General features: G+C 40.3%; 1 protein-coding gene across 14 annotated transcripts in view; it reads left to right on the top strand.

The window, feature by feature from the left end:
* Window positions 1–23897, top strand: part of TMEM116 (transmembrane protein 116) — a 192515-nt gene that overhangs the window by 74705 nt on the left and 93913 nt on the right. For 7 of the 14 annotated variants that reach the window (XM_063785006.1, XM_063785010.1, XM_063785009.1 and 4 more), the window contains 6 exons: window positions 169–218; window positions 1136–1219; window positions 1549–1687; window positions 4340–4484; window positions 5714–5787; window positions 6546–7075. In XM_063785006.1, coding sequence (XP_063641076.1) covers window positions 169–218; window positions 1136–1219; window positions 1549–1687; window positions 4340–4484; window positions 5714–5787; window positions 6546–6752 — 699 coding nt within the window. In that variant the 3' untranslated portion in view covers window positions 6753–7075. Of the gene's footprint in view, window positions 1–168; window positions 219–1135; window positions 1220–1548; window positions 1688–4339; window positions 4485–5713; window positions 5788–6545; window positions 7076–23897 lie in introns of those variants that run through there. The other 7 variants (XM_063785002.1, XM_063785003.1, XM_054663596.2 and 4 more) reach the window with 3 other exon arrangements.

Genomic DNA, 23897 nt, shown 5'->3' with positions numbered 1-23897 from the left:
AATAAGGAACTATCTATTTGATGAATTTTATAGCAAATATTGCTTGACAGAAGCAAACTGGCTTTTGGAAATCTTTTTGTTCTATTGAGTGTTAACTGATGATCTGGTATTTATTATTATATGATTGACAATGTCTTAAGACATTTCTCACATTTATTCTTTTCATAGGTGATAGATTATACTTGTCGAGTTGGTCAAATGGCCTTTGTTTTCTCAAGGTAAAATTTTTTCTTTACTTCTTAGCGAGGTGTAGACTCTCATTATTCTGGTGTTCAGGTGGGAACAAATAGGACAGTGCCCTTTATTTCCATTGTCAGTCCTAAGTCCTCACAGAGCCTAACTTAGAAACAACAAATATGTGTTCATTGGTTCCATTTTTCCACATTGAATAGGGAAGTAGCTTGATGTTATAGATTTGGGTTTTAGCTCCAAATCTACCATCAACTCTATGTAACTAACCTTGAACAAATTTCTTTGAGTCTTTGGATCACTTATTCCTTTTCCTGTATCATAAAGAGTTGTAATAGATGGCCTTCAGGATATCATCTACTTTATAACATTGGGTAAGACTCTTAGGATTACAGAGTCCAGAAAGGGTTTGGATCTCACCTAAAGTGGTGGCCATATCAGAGTTGGTTTTAGACTTTGTGACTTTTGTTCCTGGATTTTTTCCTCTTACAGGGAGCTGGCTATATTTAGCAGGATAAATAGCTGGCTATTTAAAGCTACACTTTGGAAAAGCTCCCAAGAAGGGGCTGATGAGAATGAGATTATCCCTGGTCACCATAGAAAGTAAAACAGACTGCACACAGAACTCCTTAGTAGATTTTCCTTTCACTCTGACCCGCTTGCATTTTTATCTGACCATACAGCTCCCAGAGATTCTCTGTGAAACTATGGTAGCGTTCATTAACCTAGGTATAAAATTAATTCCCTACTGCATTGTACTTCCCTAGGAACTGGAAAAGAAGGAATACCTAAGGTATTTGAGGTATTTTTCTTGAAGAAATTAAATGTGTTATTTGTGGAGATTGGTGGGATGATAGAGTTGAGGGAAGAGCAGGATAATATTCTTCAAAGGAGGAAGGGCATGAAAAAGAGTGGATATTAGGGTGATACTTTTTTTCCCTCCCAGCCTGATACCTCTGCTATTGATGACACCTGTATTCTGTCTGGGCAATACTAGTGAATGTTTCCAAAACTTCAGTCAGAGCCACAAGTAAGTAAGAACTAAATGTATAATTTTCATGGCAGACTACACCTATTTGTTTCTATAAATAGAGCTGGAAAAAGACTTTCCACATAATTCTGACCAAAGTGCTAATATTAGAAATGGGCTAAGGAACAAGATGTAGTAAAGGCTGAAAATATATAAGTAAAAGTGTAACACAAAATGACTACAAGATAATGTGTCTGTGGGGGAGAGACAAGGTTTTATGAGCAAGAGTTAGCAAAATGATAAGTAAAATAACATGCTTATTAACTCTTGTTGAGCAGCTCTTTTATTACATCTGTAGTAGTACTCCTGTTTATTGATTTTCTTCCTAGGTGTATCTTGATGCACTCACCACCATCAGCCGTGGCTGAACTCCCACCTTCTGCCAACACATCTGTCTGTAGCACACTTTATTTTTATGGTATCGCCATTTTCCTGGGCAGCTTTGTACTCAGCCTCCTTACCATTATGGTATGGTACCACCCTACCTTCCTTTGTGGAGAGATGAGGAAATGAAGGGGATGGGCCAGTATTCCCAGGACCTGGGAAAGATGGGGCGGAGAGGCACTTCTTGTGGTCCTAGAACTAAGAAAGTAGCTAGGAGATCTTGACAATATAATTACTGCCTCAGACTTTTGCACTTCCCCAAATCAAATGATAAGAGAGAGAAAAGAGCTTGTATTTATTAGGTGAAAATTATGCTCACTCTACAACTAGTATAGGCTTCATCAATCCCCTATGGCCAGAAAACTCATATGTGCCAAATATATCCTTTACATAGTTAGGATGACACTCGGAAACATAGAACATATGCTTTGATTTAATTTTCCAAATAATAAAATAATTTTCTTTTTTAAATTCTTCATTTGGCCATAAATTTGCATTTATGCTATGTCTAACTGGGGCTAAAGTGCTAAGTGGCTCATGAAGTTTTCAGATACTCATTTGATATCATCAGGATGATATACAATTAGAATAATTAGCCAGGGGATAGTAAGTTACATAACTGCCTCATACAAAAGCAGTAAATGAGCAAATATGCCTTTGTATTTCCCATATCTATTTTTCAGTATCATTTTCTCCTCTTTTTATATTTCAGTTCAAGAATTACAAGGTATCTACCTGTAGATCAAATGTGTCCCACTAGCACCTGTGAACTAGATACAGTTATGGGGAATTTCCTTTGGCAATTCAAACATAAGTTATAGAGATGGCTCGGTTTGGCTGGGCACAATGGCTCATACCTGTAATCCCAGCACTTTGAGAGGCCAAGGCGGGTAGATCACTTGAGGCCAGGAATTCGAAACTAGTCTGGCCAACATGGCTAAACCCCGTCTCTACTAAAAATACAAAAATTAGCCAGGCATGGTGGCATGTGCATATAGTCCCAGCTACTCAGGAGGCAGAGGCATGAGAATCGCTTGAACCCAGGAGACAGAGGTCACAGTAAGCTGAGATCGTGCCTGGGCACGAGAGGATACTCTGTCTCAAAACACACACACACACACACACACACACACACACACACACACACACACACGAGATGGCTCAGTTCAAATCAACAGGTTGTAAAGAGTACACAATAACTAGTTCATATTAAAATGGGTTTGATGGTTTACGTTTGGAACTGACTAACAAGAGAGACAGGTCCCAAATCCTGGCACCCTGAGGATTCCTGATTGCTTCTTTAGAATAGCCCAGGTTTCAGTGTATATTCAGAATTAGCATTCTAGATTCTTTAAAAATCAGCAGATGGCGGCCGGGCATGGTGGCTCATGCCTGTAATCCTAGCACTTTGGGAGGCCGAGGCAGGCAGATTGCCTGAGCTCAGGAGTTTGAGACCAGCCTGGGCAACACAGTGAAACCCCGTCTCTACTAAAATACAAAAAAAATTAGCCGGGCATGGCGGCATGCACCTGTAGTCCCAGCTGCTTGGGAGGCTGAGGCAGGAGAATTGCTTGAACCCGGGAGGCGGAGGTTGCAGTGAGCTGAGATCGTGCCACTGCACTCCAGCCCGGGCAACAGAGCAAGACTCCATCTCTAAAAAAATAAATAAATCAACAGATGGTGAACTGATTCTTTTAGACGTTAAGTTTTCTCAAACTCAAGTCTCCTTTTGATGCTTATGTAGCGAAAAGAGACTATGTACATGGCTGAACTTGATTAAGTAATGAGGTTATTAATTTAGAGAGTAGATCTGGATTAGGGAAAAGATTCAGATTTGTTACCAAGAGTGTTATCTAATTTAATTTTTGCAAAAAAACACATTGGACTTTTGAACTGATTTATATTTGTCTCATGAGCTAAACCTTATTCAGACAGCTGACAGTAGGGAAAAAGCAATTTGTTTTCCATCTAAAGGCAAGAAGTGACTTTCTTTCTTTCTTTCTTTTTTTTTGAGACGGTGTCTCGGTCTGTTGCCCAGGCTGGAGTGCAATGGCGCATCTCAGCTCACTACAACCTCTGCCTCCCAGGTTCAAGCAATTCTCCTGCCTCAGCCTCCTGAGTAGCTGGAATTAAAGGCACATGCCACCACGACTGGCTAATTTTTGTATTTTTAGTAGACACAGGTTTCACCATGCTGGTCAGGCTGTCTTGAACTCCTGACCTTGTGATCTGCCTGCCTCAGCCTCCCAAAGTGTTGGGATTATAGGTGTGAGCCACCGCACCGGGTGCAAAGTGACTTTCTAAAACTTCTGTTGCTTAGAGTTGAGAATTTAAGCTCAGCCATGGTGCTGAAGTGTTAAGCATAGAACACTTTCTAACAAAATCTCTAATAAAGTGTTTTAAGAGGAACTAGTTAGAGCTTACTTTTAACTTCCTGGGTAAACTGTGATTAGCCTCAGTGGGGGGAAATGCCCAGAGGTTGATGTAAGGTTCATGTGTTAAACGTGATACACAAGTTTGGCTAGTTATCTGTCCAGTTCCCTAGCCTAGTAAAAGTTCACTCTGAAGGTAATTTTCTCTTAAAAAAAGCCTGATCTCAGAAAGTAAAGACAAGAGAATGGGGTCGTTCCTGTTGTGAGATTCTAAGAGAATAATCTTTTTAAAATGATAGGAGGATAGACCTGGGGCATTTTACTAAGCTTTAAGCAAACTGCTCACTGCTGTACTCATATTTAGGTCTTACTTATCCGAGCCCAGACATTGTATAAGAAGTTTGTGAAGTCAACTGGCTTTCTGGGGAGTGAACAGTGGGCAGTGATTCACATTGTGGACCAACGGGTGCGCTTCTACCCAGTGGCCTTCTTTTGCTGCTGGGGCCCAGGTAGGTACTTAACAAGAAGAGATGGGCAGTGAAGAGGGCAGTTATTAGGTTCTGATCAAGCAAAGTGGTCTCACTAAAAGAAGGATGGCTGAGGTCGGGCACAGTGGCTCACACCTGTAATCCCAGCACTTTGGGAGGCCGAGGCAGGTGGATCACGAGGTCAGGAGATCGAGACCATCCTGGCTAACATGGTGAAACCCCGTCTCTACTAAAAATACAAAAAAAAAAAAATTAGCCAGGCGTGGTGGTAGGCGCCTGTAGTCCCAGCTACTTGGGAGGCTGAGGCAGGAGAATGGTGTGAACCTGGGAGGTGGAGCTTGCAGGGAGCCAAGATTGCACCACTGCACTCCAGCCTGGGTGACAGGGCGAGACTCCATCTCAAAAAAAAAAAAAAAAAAAAGAAGGATGGCTGCAAATTCCTATTCAGTTTATAAAATTTGTATGGGCCCTACCCATATTTCCAGTTTTTACTACCCTCCTTAACTCCTTTTGCTTCTTATGTTTTAGAAATTGAGATAATTAGACATGAGATGCACCATGATATAAGAGGAGAAAACATTGTGACAGACTTGGAGATATTAACACCTGCCCTTCCTACTACATAAGGTTATAGTGAGGATCAGGTTAGATAATTTTTTTTTGTTTTTTGAGACAGAGTCTCACTCTGTTGCCCAGGCTGGAGTGCAGTGGTGCAATCTCAGCTCACTACAACCTCTGCCTCCCAGGTTCAAGCAATTCTCCTGCCTCAGCCTCCCGAGTAGCTGGGATTACAGGCGCATGCCACCATGCCCAGCTAATTTTTGTATTTTTAATAGAGACAGGGTTTCGCCATGTTGGCCAGGCTGGTCTCAACCTCCTGACCTCAGGTGATCTGCCCACCTTGGCCTCCCAAAGTGCTGGGATTGTAGCCATGAGCCACTGCGCCCGCCCAGATTGTATAATTTTTATGAAAGAGCTTGGGAAAATCTGAATTGATAGGAAGTATAAATTATTACCTTCCTGTAGTATATCCTGCTACCATTACTACACTAATAATCTACAAAGTTTCATCAATAAAGACTAGAAATTGGAGGCCTAAGACTCATTGGTTTGCATAACAAGTTAACGTCACTGATGGATTTTATTATGCCTATTGTTTCCATTCTGATAATGCTCAGACGTGTGTGGAGGAACCTGATACTTTAGCCAGTCAGGGCTGACAAGAAGGTTTACACTTTGTGTATTCACAGCTGTCATTCTAATGATCATAAAGCTGACTAAGCCACAGGACACCAAGCTTCACATGGCCCTTTATGTTCTCCAGGTAACACCTTCAACATTCAGTATCTCTGTTCTTACACCCGCTTATCCTATTTTCTTATACTACCTTTACTCGGTAAGGATGATTTTTTCCCTCCGGGTACTTCTACATTGCAAAAGAGAAAATGTATTATTTACACTCAGTTATGAAGAATGTGAAAATTTTGTCAAAGTCGAGGTAGATGATGTTGTAAAAGTACCTCCATGCATTCCAGAGCGTATATATCTCTGGTCAACTTCATTTTACTGATGTGTTTTTAAGGAATGGGCAGCAAAAATAAACAAGATCTGCCAGGTATGTTCTTATGAAACATTGATAGTGACATGGTTCTCTCCCATCCAGAGTAAACTGAATGGGACAAATGAGCTATTCTTGGTGAATGGTGAGGAGGGGATGGAATGATCATCTCTCTTTTTTTTTCTTTATTGGATTTAAGAAGATTTTTGGGCTATCTGACTATTCTGATGAGACAGTTTTCTCAAGGGTACCCTGGAAAATGAGGCAATAAGGGGGGCACTGAAGCTATTTCATTGTCCCTATGTATATACTAAGAAGTATGAGCAACTCTCAGTCATCCGTAACAGTGTAGTGTAGACAGTGAGTTCAGGATGAACTAGAAAAATATAAAAAACTGATGTCAGATCTTCATGTTTGAGATTGAGAAAATATAACAATGCTTTATGAATAAGGGGAGTGAGAATTATTCCCTGGATCCCTGAAAACCTGAAGCATGGGCTGCATCACCCCTTCATCTCCTCCAGGCTCTAACGGCAACATCTCAGGGTCTACTCAACTGTGGAGTATATGGCTGGACGCAGCACAAATTCCACCAACTAAAGCAGGAGGCTCGGCGTGATGCAGATACCCAGACACCATTATTATGCTCACAGAAGAGATTCTATAGCAGGGGCTTAAATTCACTGGAATCCACCCTGACTTTTCCTGCCAGTACTTCTACCATTTTTTGAAACTACAATACTGGAACATCCAGGAACTGGAGTTATTCTACGCTAATGGATTGGAAAGAATGTTGGGAAAGGACATCTTAAATCTTTTCTAACTATGCCCTAAACTGCAGAACTCAAAGGAAATATAGTGCCATTGTTAGTAGTCATTCTAGATGAATTGGGAGTATCTCTCCAGTTATTCCCAGATTCACTAGTGATCCTTAAAGTCTCTATTCAGGGAGAGGAAGACACTTTCCATCTCAGAGATAGACTCGTGTTACCTTGATGGATATTGGATTTGTCTAAGTGTCTTCTAGAAAAAATAAATTCTAGATTATTATTTATATGTGTCATTTCAAAGCTGTCTACTCCATGGTTGCAGGGGAAGTGGGGGCAGGGGGCATGCAACAACTTGCTCAGGTCTTGCCATTGCTATTACTGTCTCTAAAGTTGAACACAGAAAATCCTGGGTTTCCATTCTGTGAAGAGTTTTGGAAACTCATAAGAAACAAGGAGAACTACTATCAAAAAAGTGACAGTGGGACCTTTAGACACACCACATCTTAGTCTCATATGTTCAGTTCTGTTCTAGGACTTGAACAATAGGGATCACCCCACTCTAGAATACTAAGACTAAACTTTTGAAGTCACAGGGACAATAAGATTTAAGAGAAATAGACACTAAAAAAAACAGATGTTCACACGCTGGCCAAGTGATACAATAAGGAGCTAAATAATACTTACTGGTTAGATATATGGACTAGTTGGAGATACGGACAGAGAGAAGGCTAGTGCAAATGCCCCTGAATCTGCAGAAAACGTTTCAAAATTTTAACTGCGGAGAGACCAGCTGGCACCCCTTCAGAAAGGTGAAACATGTTGTTGCTCATATTTGGACCATTGGTCAAAATCCTGGAAAGTACCAGGGCTATGCATTTCTCAGTTGTATCTGTAGAGCTAAGAATACAATGAGTGTTGAATCTTTCTTTCATGAAGATATACCCCACTTTGCAGCTCTCATAGCTCATGAGCTTGGCCACAGCTTGGATATGAAACATGACTATATGGCCTACACGTGTCATGGCCAGAACCTTTGTATTATGCATAAATTTATTACTATAGATATGGGCTTCAGCAACTGAAGCTTCCACTGATTCCATTAGTTTTTGCATAGCCACAGAGAAGACTGACTGTTTAATAAACTTGAGCACCAAATCTCCTTTGGAAAGCCATATTGTGGGGACAAGATAGTGATGAAGGAGAAGAATGCAAGTGTGGCATTCTTTGATTGTGATTCTTCTGCATGGACATTTACCTCATTTAAATAGACTGATTTTGATCCTTGGTCTAAAATTCCCTCTGTATCTGAGATATGGGCACTTCCCTATTTGATATGATATATGTCCATTAGCATAAGGGGAATCAGCTATGAGATCCTGAGTATAAAACACCAGGGATCGGCTTGAAAAAAAAAAAAAAAAAACCCAGCAAGTCCTGGAAGGAAGTATGAGTAGACCTTTCCTGTAATACATAAGTAGCATGGAAAGGAAAAAGAGATTAGAGCGCCAAGTTGTTTTAAATGTTCCAGGGTCTAGGGAATAAATCTCTCCGATGTACTCATATCTAGGGCATCAGATGGGGTTTCACCATGTTGCTCTTTGAGACAGAGCGATACTCTGTCTTGAAAAAAAAAAAGAAAAGATAAATTCAGCTGATATTACAGTGTTCCCATGTACCTCGTCTACCTCCACACAGGATTTCTCCATTAGCATCTTTAATTAGTATGGTATGTTTGTTACAATTGATGAGCCAATACTGATACATTACTATAAACTAAAGTCCATAGTTTACATTAGGGCTCATTTTTTGTGTTATATAGTTGTATGAGTTTTGACAAATGTATAATGTCATGTAGCCACCATTGCCATGTTGTACAGAACAGTTTCACTGCCCTAAAAATCCCTTGTGTTCCACCTATTTATCTCTCCCTCTTTCTCTCCAAACCCCTGGCAACCACTGATCTTTTTGCTTTCTCTATAGTTTTGTGTTTTCCAAGTGACGTATATTTAGCATACAGTATGTGACCTTTTCAGACTGTTCTTTTACTTTACAATATCCAGGTAAGATTCCTCTATGTCTTTTTGTGACCTTATAGATCATTTCTTTTCATCACTGAATTATATTTCACTCTGGATGTACCACAGTATGTTTATTCACTCACTTATGAAGGCAAATCTTGCCAATTGAAGGACATTTTCCTGTGTTTGGCCATTATGAATAAAGCTGCTATCAGCATTTGTATACAGGTTTTGTGTGTACATAAGTGTTTGAGTAAATACCTAGGGGCATGATTGCTGGATCATATGGTAAGCCCATATGTAACATTGTAAGAAACTGCCAAACTATCTTCCAAAGTGGCTATACCATTGTTCAGTGGATTACAGTTCCTGATGCTCCACATTCTAGCTAGCTTTTGGTATTGTCAGTGTTTTGTGTTTTTATTGGGGTTTTTTTGTTGTTGTTCGTCTGTTTTTTGAGACAGAGTCTCGCTCTGTCACCCAGGCTGGAGTGCAGTGCACAATCTTGGCTCACTGCAACCTCTGCCTCCCTGGTTCAAGTGATTCTCCTGCCTCAGCCTCCCGAGTAGCTGGGACTACAGGCATGTGCTACCATGCCTGGCTAATTTTTTGTATTTTTAGTAGAGACGTGGTTTCGCCATGTTAGCCAGGATGATCTCAATCTCATGACCTCCTGATCTGCCCTCCTCGGCCTCCCAAAGTGCTGGGATTACAGGTGTGAGCCACTGCACCTGGCCTCGTTTTGCAATTCCCTAATGTCATATGATATTGAGAATCTTTTTATGTGCTTATTTGCCATCTGTATATCTTTGGTAAGGTGTCTGGTCAGATCTTTTGCCCCTTTTTAAATTGGATTGTTTTCTTTTTGAGTTTTAAGAGTTCTTTGTATATTTAGGTACAAATCTTTTATCATATATGTATTTTTGAAATATTTTCTCTCAGTCTATTGCTTGTCCTTTCATTCTCTTAACAGTGTCTTTGACAGAGCAGATTTTTAAAATGTTATTGAAGTCCAACTTATCATTTTTTTCTTTCATGGATCATGCTTTTTTGGTATTGTCTCTAAGAAGTCATCATTGGCCGGGCACCATGGCTCACGCCTGTAATCCCTGCACTTTGGGAAGCTGAGGCAGGTGTATTGCTTGCGCTCAGGAGTTCAAGACCAGCCTGGGCAACATGGCAAAAGCCCATCTCTACCAAAAATACAAAAAATTAGCTGGGTGTGGTGGTGAGCACTTGTGGTCCCAGCTACTCAGGAGGCTGAGGTGGGAGGATCGCTTGAGCCTGGGAGGCAGAGGTTGTTGTAGTGAGCCAAAATGGCACCACTGTACTACAGCCTGGAAGTTGTACAGCTTTGCGTTTTACATTTTAGTATATGATTAATTCCGAGTTAATTTTTGTGTAAGGAGTAAGTTCTGTGTCTAGATTCCTTTTTTTTTTTTTTTTTTGTAATGTGGATGTCTAATTGTTGCAGCACCATTTGTTGAAAAGGCTATATTTTCTCCATTGAATTTCCTTTGCTCCTTTGTCAGCAATCAGTTGATTGACTGTATTTTTGTGAGTCTGTTCCTGGATTCTCTATTCTATTTCATTGATCCATTTGTCCACTCTTACACCAAGATCACACTGTCTTAATTACTATAACCTTATAGTAAATTTTGAAGTCAGATTGTGTCAGTCCTTCAACTTTGTGCTTCTTCAGTATTGTGTTGGTTTGTGATTTCCATGTAAACTTTAGATTCAGTTTGTATTCGCAAAATAATTTGCTGGGCTTTAGATTGGGATTGTCTTGAATCTGTAGATCAAGTTGGGAAGAACTAACATGTTAACAATATTGAGTCTTCCTATCCATAAACAGGAAATATGTCTCCATGTATTTAGACCTCCTTTGATTTCTTTCAGCAGGGTTTTGCAGTTTTCCTCATATAGGTCTTGCACATATTTCATTAGACTTATATCTAAGTACTTCTCCCTTTGGAGGTTCTAATGTAAACAGCATTATGGTTACAATTTCTAATTCCACTTGTTTATTGCTAGCATGTAGGAAAGTGATTGATTTTTTATATTAACTTTGTAACCTGTAACCTTGCTGTAATCACATCTTAGTTCCAGAAGGGTGGTTCGTTTTTTGTTTTTGCCTATTCTTTGGGATTTTTCTACATAGATAATTGTGTCATCTGTAGGCAAAGACAGTTTTGTTTCTTCAATCTCAATCTGTTTGCCTTTTATTTCCTTTTTATTGTTTTATGGTGTTAGCTAGGACTTCCAGTACGAAGTTGAATAGAAGTGTTGAAAGGGTCATCCTTACTTACCTTATTCCCAATCTTAGTAGGAATGCATGCAGTTTCTCACCATTAAGTATAATGTTAGCTATAGGTTTTTTGTAGGTAGATTTTTTTATCAAGTTGATTTTTTTTTTAAATCAAGCTCCCCTCTATTCCTAGTTTGCTGAGAGGTTTTACTATGAATATGTGTCGATTTTGTCAAATTCTTTTTCTGCATCTACTGGTATTATTATATGATTTTTCTTCTTTAGTCCATTGACATAATGGATTATTTTAATTGATTTTTGAATGATGAACCAGCCTTGTATACCTGCAATAAATCGCACTTGGTTGTGGTGTATAATTCTTTATACACATTGGTTCAATTTGCTAATATTTTGTTGACAATTTTTTCATCTGTGTTCATAAAAGATACGGTCTGTAGTTTTGCTTTGATTGTCTTCATCTGGTTTTAGTATTAGGGTAATGCTGGCTTCATAGAATGATTTAGGAAACATTCTCTCAGCTACTGTTTTCTGGAAGAGATCGTAACTAGTTGGTATTGCTTCTTTCTTTTTCCCTTTTTTCTTTTCTTTCTTTTTTTTTTTTTTTTTTTGAGATGGAGTCTCACTCTGTTGCTCAGACTGGAGTGCAGTGGCATGATGTAGATTCACTGCAACCTCTGCCGCCCAGGTTCAAGCAATTCTCCTGCCTCAGCCTACCAAGTAGCTGGGATTACAGGCGCCTGCCATGGCGCCCAGCTAATTTTTGTATTTTTAGTAGAGACAGGGTTTCACCATCTTGGCCAGGCTGGTCTTGAACTCCTGATCTTGTGAGCCACCTGCCTCAGCTTCCCAAAGTGCTAAGATTACAGGTGTGAGCCACTGCGCCCAGCCAGTATCGCTTCTTTCTTAAATGTTTGGTGGAATTTACCAGTGAACCCCCATCTAGGCCTGGTGCTTTCCTCTTTGAAAAGTTACTAATTATTGATTCAATTTTTCAATAGATACAGGCTACACTAAGATGATGTGTTTCTTTTCGTATGGGCTTTAACAGATTGTGTCCTTCTAGGAATTGGTCCATTTCATCTCTTACCAAATTTGTGAGCATGGAAGTATTCCTAATATTTATTATGGGATCAGTAGTGATGGGATCAGTAGTGATGTTTATGGGATCAGTAGTGATGGGCCCCTCTTTCATTTCTGATATTAGCAATTTATGTCTTTTCTAGTTTTTTCTTGGTTACTTTGCCTAGAGGTTTATCAATTATATTGATTTTTCCCAAAGAAACACATTGGTTTCATTCCTTTTCTCAATAGATTTCTTATTTTCAGTTTTATTTATTTCAGTTTTTATTTTTGTATCTCTTTTCTTCTGTTTGCTTTAGGCTTACATTGCTTTTCTTTCTCTAGTTTCCTAAATTGAAGCTAAGATTATTGATTTTAGACGTTCTTTCCTAATATATTCATTAAGTGCTATAAATTTCATTGAAGTATTGCTTTCACTGCATCCCACAAAATTTTGACAAGTTGCATTTCATTTTAATTTAGTTCAAAATATTTTTAAATTTCTCTTGAGACTGCTTTGACCCATATGTTATTTATTTATTTATTATTTTTGAGATGGTCTTACGCTGTTGCTCAGGCTGGAGTGATCCTGCTGCCTCAGCCTCTCGAGTAGCTGGGACCACAGGTGCACACCATCAGCTAATTTTTAATTTTTTGCAGAGATGGGGTCTCCCTGTGTTGCCCAGGCTTGTCTTGAACTTCTGGGCTCAAGCAGTCCATCCCTTTGGCCTCCCAAAGTGCTGGGATTACAGGCATGAGCCACCATGCCCGGCTGACCCATGTGTTACTTAGAAGTGTGTTGTTTCATCTCTAGATATTTTAGGATTTTCCAGCTATCTCTCTTACTGACTTCTAGTATAATTACATTTTTAAGAAATCTATTTTTTATTTTTTAAATTGAAATAAAAATATAGATCTGATTTACCATCTTTACTATTTTTAAGTGTACAGTTAATAAATACTCTATATATTTTTTCAAAAATAATTTCATTGTGGTCCAGGAGCATACTTTGTTTGATTTCTATTTTTAAAATTTTGCTAAACTATGTTTTATGGCCCAGAATGTGGTCTTAGGGAATGTATCATATGAGCTTGAGAAGAATGTGTATTCTGCTTTTGGTGAATGAAGTGTTCCATAAATATCTTCAATTCTCAGCTACCTTCCATGTCTTCTTAGTGGAGGTAGGAGTAGATATAACATTTTTTGTTTTTTTGTGTGTGGTGATGAGGTTTCACCAAGTTGCCCAGGCTGGCTTGAACTCCTGGGCTCAAGAGATCCACCTGCCTCAGCCTCCCAAAGTGCTAGGACTACAGGAGTGAGCCACCACTCCTGGCTGGGTATAACTTTTTAATAAATTATCCACTGCTTTCAACATAAACCACTTCTATATCCAATTCCCAAATCTATCTTGGAATTTTTATAGCTCTTCTAACAGGGTTTTAACTCTAAGGGAGCAAGCCTTTACACCAATGTCAAAATTACCTCACTGTCCTATCTGAATATTCTCCAAGGTTCTTCCTCCTTCCTTTACCCAGAGAGGATTTTTATTTCTTTTTTTTTTAAATAATGAATAAACTGGTCTTTTTTCCTCTCTGCCTTATAGTATAAGCCCTATTCTCTTAAGGAATCCAGGTCTTGACTTCTAGGAACATGACTCTCCTAGCTTCTCAAAAAAGCACCCCCACCCTCACCTTTTTTTTTTTTGAGATGGAGTCTTGCTCTGTTGCCCAGGCTGGAGTGCAGTGGCACAATCTTGGCTCACTGCAAGCTCGGCCTCCCGGGTTCACGCCATTCGCCTGCCTCAGCCTCCCAAGTAGCTGGGACTACAGGTGCCCACCACCATACCCGGCCAATTTTTTTGTATTTTCAGTAGAGATGGGGTTTCACCGTGTTAGCCAAGATGGTCTTGATCTCCTGACCTCATGATCCGCCCATCTCAGCCTCCCAAAGTGCTGGGATTATAGGCGTGAGCCACTGCACCCAGACTTTTTTATTTATTTTATTTTTTATTTTTTTGACAGAGTCTTACTCTTGCCTAGGCTGGAGTGCCGTGGCGCAATCTCAGCCCACTGCAACGTCCGCCTCCCAGGTTCAAGCAATCCTCATGCCTCAGCTGCCCAAATAGTTGGGACTACAGGTGCACACCACCACCCCCAGCTAATTTTTGTATTTTTAGTACAGACAGGTTTTCATCGTGCTGGCTAGGCTGGTCTTGAATTCCTGGGCTCACTTGATAGGCACACCTCGGGCTCAAAAGCACAACTCCTGTTTTGTTTTGTTTTGTTTTGTTTTGTTTTTGGAAATAGAATCTTGCTCTGTCACCCAAGCTGGATTGCAGTGGTGTGATCTTGGCTTACTGCAACCTCCACCTCCCAGGTTCAAGCGATTCTCCTGCCCCAGCCTCCCAAGTAGCTGGGATTATAGGCATGCATCACCACGCCCAGCTAATTTTTCTGTTTTTAGTAGAGACAGGGTTTCACCATTTGGCCAGGCTGGTCTCAAACTCCTGATCTCAAATGATCCGCCCTCCTCAGCCTCCCAAAGTTCTGGGATTACAGGTGTGAGCCACCATCCCCGGCCATCCACTCTTAATAAATAAAAAATACTTTGATCCTAAGACTATTTTTTTCTGCCAAGGATTCAGCTTCCCAAGTAGCCACATGCTGGGCTAGTTTTTTGTTTGTTTGTTTGTTTGTTTGTTTTGGTAGAGATAGGACCTCAGTATTTAGCCTAGGCTGGTCTCGAACTCCTGGGCTCCAGCAGTCCTCCTGCCTTGGCCTCTCAAAGTGCTGGGATTACAGGTGTGAGCCACCATGTTCAGCCCTGCCAAAGATTTTGAGAGCCCATTTTGGAACTCAAAACCAAAAATTTGACTCTTTATTCTTATTATTTGATTCCTTTCTTCCTGGGACAATAAACTTCAGCCTCACTGTCTCTATTTAGTTAGAAGAGCTTTCATTAAGAAGAAATTACTGAGAAGAAAATTATTAATAAGAGGAGAAAATACATTGTCATCCAATTCAGAATGCTATTCTGAAAATTATATAATATTTATTATACTTTCTATTGCTTCCCTTTTTTTCCCTGTCTTTCACTGGCTTGGATAGATTTCCTTTATTCCTTTTCTTATTCCTATGTTACTTTGTGAAGTTTTACTTTGCTTGTCAATACTCAGTTACTCTAGTGGTTACTTTCCTGTTTCTAATAATCATGAATAAACCTCTATCATTATGTCAATATAAATAGTAAGTTATAGCAGTTAAGTGCTCCATCAAAATAATTTACTTGTGGCCAGGCACAGTGGCTCATGCCTGTAATTCCAGCACTTTGGGAGGCCAAGGCAGGCAGATCACTTGAGATCAGGAGTTCGAGACCAACCTGGCCAACATGGTGAAACCCCATCTCTACTAAAAGTACAAAAATTAGCTGGGCCTGGTGGCATGCGCCTGTAGTCCCAGCTACTTGGGAGGCTGAGGAACAAGAATCACTTTAACCTGGAAGGTGGAGGTTGTAGTGAGCTGAGATCACACCACTGTACTCCAGCCTGGGTGACAGAGCAAGACTCCATGTCAAAAAAAAAAAAAAAAATTTATTTGCCATTCCCCTTACCTTTTTCTACCATGAAAATATAATTAAAAGGTTGAGCACAAATATTCCAGGCAAAAACAAATAAGAAGAAAGCAGGGATTGCAATGTTCAAAACAAAGTAAAATTCAAGATTAAAATCATTAATTTTACAGGCAGTGGCTCACACCTCTAATCCCAGCACTTTGGGAGGCTGAGGTGGGCGGATCATGAGTTCAGGAGATCAAGACCATCCTGGCTAACATGGTGAAACCCCGCCTCTACTAAAAATACAAAAAATTAGCTGGGCGTGGTGGCAGGCACCTGGAGTCCCAGCTACTCAGGAGGCTGAGGCAGGAGAATGGCGTGAACCCAGGAGGCAGACAGAGGTTGCAGCAAGCTGAGATCGCGCCATTGCACTCCAGCCTGGGCGACAGAGCGAGACTCCATCTCAAAAAATAATAAAATGAAATGAAATGAAATAAAATAAAATCATTAAAGGGGAAAAGAGGATATGTAGTTATTAAGAGGTACACCCAAAAAAGAAAATTTAAGTCATAAATTCTTGTTTTCTTCTTCTTCTTCTTCTTCTTTTTTTTTTTTTTTTTTTTTTTTTTGAGGTGGAGTCTTGCTCTGTCACCCAGGCTGGAGTGCAGTGGTGCCATCTTGGCTCACTGCAACCTCTGCCTCCCTGGTTCAAGTGATTCTCCTTCAGCCTCCCGATCTTGGCTCACTGCAACCTCTGCCTCCCTGGTTCAAGTGATTCTCCTTCAGCCTCCCGAGTAGCTGGGACTACAGGCACGTGCCACCATGCCCAGCTAATTTTTTGTATTTTTAGTAGAGATGGGGTTTCACTGTGTTAGCCAGGATGTTCTCAATCTCCTGATCTCATGATCCGCCCGCCTCAGCCTCCCAAAGTGCTGGGATTACAGGCGTGAGCCACTGGGCCCAGCCTAAATTCTTGTTTTAAAACAATATGGCAATCAAGAATGAAATAATATATCACTACAGACCTAACAGATGCCAAAAGAATAATGAGGAACCACTACAAACAGCTTTACAGACGTACATTTGATACCTTAGATAAATGGACCAATTTCTCAAAAAGCACAAACTACTACATCTCACCCAATGTGAACTAGATAAGTTGAATATCTTTATAGCTATTAAGAAAATTGAATTTCGCCAGGCACGGTGGCTCATGCCTGTGATCCCAGCACTTTGGGAGGCTGAGGCGGGCGGATCACCTGAGGTTGGGAGTTTGAGACCAGCCTGACCAACATGGAGAAACCCTGTCTCTACTAAAAATACAAAATTAGCCAGGCATGGTGGCACGTGCCTGTAATCCCAGCTACTTGGGAGGCTGAGGCAGGAGAATCGCTTGAACCCAGGAGGTGGAGGTTGCGGTGAGCCGACATCATGCCATTGCACTCCAGCCTGGGAAAACTCCATCTCAAAAAAAAAAAGAAAGAAAAAAGAAAATTGAATTTATAACTTCACATCTCCCAAGAAAAATAATCAGGCCCAGATGGTTTCACTGGAGAATTATAACAAACCTTTAAAAATAAATTAACACTAATTCTACACAATCTCTTCTAGAAAAATAAAAGAGAAGGAAAGGGAACCCTATCCGATTCATTTTATGAGGCCAGCGTCACCCTGATACCAAAACCAGAGAAAGACAGTACAAAAAAAGAAAACTACAGACCAATATCCTTCATGAATATAGATGCAAAAAAAATTTAACCAAATATTAGCAAATAAAATTCAGCAATGTGAAAAAAAGAATTATACACCATGACCAAGTTTTGTTTTTTCCAGGGATGCAGGATTGGTTTATGTTTGAAAATCAAACATTGAATTCACCATGTTAGCAGGCTAAATAAGAAAAATCCCATGATCATATCAATTGGTGCAGAAAAAAGCATTTGGCTAAGCTTTACATCCATTCATGATAAAAACTCCCAGAAAACTAGGTAGAGAGTGAAAACTACCTCAATGTAATAAGAACATCTACAAAAAGCCTATAGTTAATGTTTTACTTAATGGTGAAAGACTGAATCTTCCCCCTTGCAGGATACAGTAGCAACATATAAAAATCAATTATATTTCTGTATACTAGCAATGAACAATTTAATCAAAATAAAAATGCAATTTAAAATCACTCAAAAAATGAAATATTTAGATGTAAATTTAACAAAATATGTACAGGACCTATTAAATGAAAAACCACAAGACACTGATGAAAGAAATCAAAGATGTAAATAAATAGAGATTTGCTATGTTTACAAATTGGAAGACACAACGTAATAAAGATACCAGTTCTCCTCAAACTGATACATAGACTTAACCCAATTCATATCACAATCTGAACAAGATTCTTTGTAGATACAGACAAGAAAATTTTAAAATTTATATTTTACAATATAAATTTTCTAAAAGACAAAGGAACAAGACTAGCTAAAACAACTTTGGAAAATAATAACTTGGAGAAATCACTCTTTTCTGTTTCAATAGTATGCGGTATTGCTGATGAGATACACACATAGATCAGTGGAACACAGGAAACCCTTAAATAGAGTTTTTGCACTTTTTAAATTTAGCATAATATTCTTTTTTTTTTTTTTTTTTTTGAGACGGAGTCTCGCTCTGTCACCCAGGCTGGAGTGCAGTGGCGCTATCTCAGCTCACTGCAAGCTCCGCCTCCCGAGTTCACACCATTCTCCTGCCTCAGCCTCAGGAGTAGCTGGGACTACAGGCGCCTGCCACCACACCCAGCTAATTTTTTGTATTTTTAGTAGAGACGGGGTTTCGTCATGTTAGCCAGGATGGTCTCGATCTCCTGACCTCATGGTCTGCCCACCTCAGCCTCCCAAAGTGCTGGGATTACAGGCATGAGCCACCGCGCCTGGCCAATTTAGCATGATATTCTTAAAGTTCATCCACATTGTAGCAGGTGTTAGTATTTCATTCCTTTTTTTTTTTTTAAGAGTTAGGGTTGGCCGGGCGTGGTGGCTCACGCCTGTAATTCTACCACTTTGGGAGGCCAAGGCAGGCAGATCACAAGGTCAGGAGATCGAGACCATCCTGGCTAACACAGTGAAACCCCATCTCTACTAAAAATACAAAAACAAAATTAGCCAGGCGTGGTGGCGGGCACCTGAAGTCCCAGCTACCAGGGAGGCTGAGGCAGGAGAATGTTGTGAACCCGGGAGGCGGAGCTTGCAGTGAGCTGAGATCATACCACTGCACTCCAGCCTGGGCGACAGAGCAAGACTGTCTCAAAAAAAAAAAAAAAATTGTTGGGGTTTCACTCTGTCGCCCAGGCTGGAGTGCAGTGGTGCAGTCATGGCTCACTGCAGCCTCAAACTCCTGGGCTCAAGAGATTCTCCTGGTCGGGCACAGTGGCTCATGCCTGTAATCCCAGCACTTTGGGAGGCCAAGGCAGGTGGATCACTTGACCTCAGGAGTTCCAGACCAGCCTGGCCAACATGGTGAAACCCCGTCTCTACTAAAAATACAAAAATTAGCTGGGCGTGGTGGTGCACATCTGTAATCCCAGCTATTTGGGAGGCTGAGGCAGGAGAATACCTTGAACCTGGGAGGCAGAGGTTGCAATGAGCTGACATCTTGTCATTGCACTCTATCCAGCCTAGGTGACAGAGCAAGACTCCATCTCAAAAAAAAAAAAAAAAAAAAAAAAGGAGATTCTCCTGCCTCAGCCTCCTGAGTAGCTGGGACCACAGGTGCATGCCACCACAAACTTAAGTTTAAAATTTTTTTTAGAGACAGAGTATCACTATGTTGCCCAGGCTGGTCTGGAACTCCTGGCTTCAAGCAGTTCTCCCACCTTGACCTATCAAAATGCTGGGATTACAGGCATGAGCGATTGTGCCCAGCTCAGCTCATTCCTTTTTTATTGCTGAATAGTGGTCCATTATATGGATATACTACATTTTAGTTAATGATAGACATTTGGATTGTTTTCATTTAATGTATAAGTAACATGCTATAAATACTCATGTACAAGTTTTTGTATGGATATGTTTTTGTATTTCTTGGGTATATTATGCATATATGAGTGGAAGTGCTAGGTCATAGGATAACTCTGCATTTATTTAGCATTTTAAGAAACTACCAAGCTTTGATTCAAAGTGGCTGCACCATTTTACATTCACACCAGCAGTGCATGTGGGTTCTAATTTCTCTACATCCAGAATCTGTGTTTTTTATCTTTAACCATTTAGTTCCTAGCATATAAATATTTCTTAAAAGTAAATGTTTAAATTTAAAGAATGAAGTCAATAGGAAAATAAACAAATGAACTGAGGTCAGATTAGTTTGTTGGGTCTTTTTTTTTTTTTTTTTTTTTTTTTTTTGAGACAGGGTCTCACTCTGTAACCCAGGCTGGAGTGCAGTGGCACCATCACAGCTCACTATAGCCTTGACTTGGCCTGGGCTCACTGATTCTCCCACCTCAGCTTCCCGAGTAGCTGAGACTACAGGCGCAAGCCACCATGCCTGGGTAATTTTTATATTTTTATATTTTTATATTATATTTTACCATGTTATCGAAGCTGAGCTTGAACTCCTGGATTCAAGCAATCTGCCCCTCAGCCTCCCAAAATACTGGGATTACAGGGGTGTGCCACCACGCCTAGCCTGAAGCCCAGATTTGTATCATTTGCCTGTTTCTGTGGTATAAATACTCCCACCACCATGACATAACAAGATAAGGTAGTGGAGTATACATATATATGGGGGAGAGTTATGGAAGATTTTCTCCCCGTGGCAGAGTAATTATCTGGAGCCATATTACATATACAATGGGGAAGTGATAAAAGACCTCACAATTTTTTAAAGCTTTATGTCTAAAAGCAGGGTGAAAACATTTTACAGTTGTTCAACATTTTGCATTCTCATTAGTAGAGGAAGACTGCCTTTTTTCTTTTTTGAAAAAATACTTCAGTGATACTTTTCTGCCCCTTTCCACAGCTTGCCCACAAAAAATGACAAAATTCAAGAATGAAGTTTGGGGGAAGAAGAGGCTAAACTGTTATCAAGTTAGTGTAACACTTTGCCTTCATTGTGGGCAGAATTGCACCTATCTGAATTTATGATGGTGTGATCTGGGTTTTCAGTAAATTACTTAAAAAAAAATTTTTCCCTCTCACTGAGCCCAGAGAATGAAATGGAGTATGACCCCAGGTTAGGAGGAATTTCCATCAGACATTCCTAAAAGGACAAGAAAAGATGTCAGGTTGGGGCCAAGGAGAGAGATCACCAATCCAAGTCCCCCAGGGAGGGGCTTGGCCCCTGGGCTCCAGGAACACTAATATCTGTAACATCCAAATGTATTTTCTTTCCCATATCGTCATTCCTTTTGTTTAACTCAAGTCTAGATAAAACTAGAGCCTGAACTTGGCAGTGCTTTGGGTAAGTAAAAGAAGGACCTGGTTCTCCACTGGCCTGAGGCAGCACAGAGAAGACAAAAACGGTCCAGAGAAGGCAGATAAAGGATGGCAAGAAGTCACCAGTCAACACCAGAGTCTCTTGGGGCAGCACCTGGCTGGGTCACAAGTGACTACCAATGACAACACGTAAACATTCCTCATAATTCCCCAACACACTGGGGAGAGGAACCAGGAGAAAGGCTATACTTCCTAGAGGCACAAACACACCATGCAGAACAGACTATTCTCACTCATGCTTAAGGGAACTCTGACTCTTGAACCCAGACATTTAAGATCCCAAGTTCCATGTACCTGCTCATTCATTCCTGCCTCCATTAAAACTCATCCTTCCCTGCCACAGTCTATCCTAAAGGGGTTCAGCCTTATTTGGCTGGAGTTTGGGGTTTATAAACATTCAAAATTTACTTAATGAGCTTTATAAAATTAACAATATTGTATCTGAACAAGATTTTGGATTGTGCAGTGGCTATGGACTGGCAAAAAGCATCCTACCTGGCTGGGCACAGTGGCTAATGCTTGTAACCCCAGCACTTTGGGAGGCCAAGGTGGAAGAATCACTTGAGGCCAGGAGTTCAAGACTAGTCTGGGTAACAGAGACCTCCATCTCTAAAAATAAAAATAAAAATACTTAGCACAAGAGGCTGAAGTAGGAGGGTTGCTTGAGCCCAGGAATTTGAGGGCTATGATTGTGCCATTGCACTCCAGCCTGGGCAGTAGAATGAGACCTCATCTCTCTTTTTTAAGAAATTTTTCTCCAAAGCAGTTTATTAATTTTTTTAATTCTAATTTTTGTGGGTACATAGTAGGTATATATATTTATGGGGTACATAAGATGGTTTTATACAGGCGTGCAATGCATAATAATCTCATTATGGAGAACGGGGTATCTGTCCCCTCAAGCATTTATCCTTAGTGTTATAAACAATCCAGTTATACTCGTTTAGTTATTTTAAAATGTACAATTAAATTATTACTGACTATAGTCACCCTGTTGTGCTATCAAATAGTAGGCCTTATTCATTCTTTATTTTTTTTTGTACCCATTAACCATCCCTACCTCCCCCTACCCTCAACTACCCTTCCCAGCCTCTGGTAGCCATCCTTCTATTTTCTATCTCCATGAGTTCAGTTGTTTTAACTTTTAGATCCCACAAATAAGTGAGAACATATGATGTTTGTCTTCTGTGCCTGGCTTATTTTACTTAACATAATGATCTCCAGTTCCATCCATGTTATTGCAAATGATAGGATCTCATTCCTTTTTATGGTCGAATAATACTCTGTTGTGTACATGTACTGCAGCCTCAACTTCTGGGGCCCAGGTGATTCTCCCACCTCAGCCTCCAGAGTAGCTAGGACTATAGGTATATGCCACCACTCCTGGCTAATTTTTTGTATTTTTTATAGAGACACGGTTTTGCCATGTTTCCCAGGCTGGTCTCAAACTCATGTGCTCAAGCAGTTCACCCACCTGAGTCTCCCAAAGTGCTGGGATTACAGGCATGAGCCACCGCACCCAGCCCACATTTTCTTTATCTATTTGTCTGTTGATGGACACTTAGGTTGCCTCCAAATCTTGGCTGTTGTGAACAGTATTGCTACAAATATGGGAGTGCAGCAGATATCTCTTCAATATACTGATTTCTTTCCTTACCCAGCAGTGAGATTGCTGAGTCATATGGTAGCTCTAGTTTTAGTTCCATAGTGGTTGTACTAATTTACATTCCCACCAAAAGTGTAGAAGGGCTCCCTTTTCTCCACATCCTCGCCAGCATTTGTTATTACCTGTCTTTTGGATATAAGCCATTTTAACTGGGGTGAGATGATATCACATTGTAGTTTTGATTTGCATTTCTCTGATGATTAGTGAACAGTCACCTTTTCATATGCATGTTTGCCATTTGTGTGTCTTTTTTTGAGAAATGTCTATTCAAATCTTTTGCCTATTTGATCAGATTAGATTTTTTCCTATGGAGTTGTTTGAGTTTCTTTTTTTTGAGATGGAGTCTTGCTCTGTCACCCAGGCTGGAGTGCAGTGGCACAATCTCGGCTCACTGCAAACTCCGCCTGCCGGTTCACGCCATTCTTCTGCCTCAGCCTCCTGAGTAGCTGAGACTACAGGCGCCCGTCACCACGCCTGGCTAAATTTTTGTATTTTTAGTAGAGACAGGGTTTCACTGTGTTAGCCAGGATGGTCTCGATCTCCTGACCTTGTGATCTGCCCACCTCGGCCTCCCAAAGTGCTGGGATTACAGGTGTGAGCCACTGCACCCGGCTTGAGTTTCTTATATACTCTGGTTATTAATGCTTTGTTAGATGGATAGTTTGCAGATGTTTTCTTATATTCTGCTGGTTGTCTCTTCACTTTGTTGATTGTTTCCTTTGCTATGCAGAAGCCTTTTCACTTGATGTGAGCCCATTTGTCCATTTTTACTTTGGTTGCCTGTGTTTGTAGGGTATTACCCAAGAAGTTTTTGCCCAGAGCAATGTCCTGGAGATTTTTCCGCATGTTTTCTTGTAGTTGTTTCATTGTTTAATGTCTTAGATTTAAGTGTTAATCCATTTTGATTTGATTTTTGTATATAGCAAGAGATAGGGGTCTAATATCAGTCTTCTGCATATGGATATCCAGTTTTCCCAGCACCATCTATTGAAGAGACTGTCTTTTCCTGTTCTTGGCACCTTTGTCAAAAATGAGTTCACTCGGTGTGTGGATTT

The sequence above is a fragment of the Pan troglodytes genome, chromosome 10 (genome assembly GCF_028858775.2).
Source record: "Pan troglodytes isolate AG18354 chromosome 10, NHGRI_mPanTro3-v2.0_pri, whole genome shotgun sequence".
In the NCBI taxonomy this organism is placed as follows: domain Eukaryota; kingdom Metazoa; phylum Chordata; class Mammalia; order Primates; family Hominidae; genus Pan; species Pan troglodytes.
Note: the sequence above shows the minus strand (reverse complement) of the source record. Positions and strands in the feature narration are given on the sequence as shown.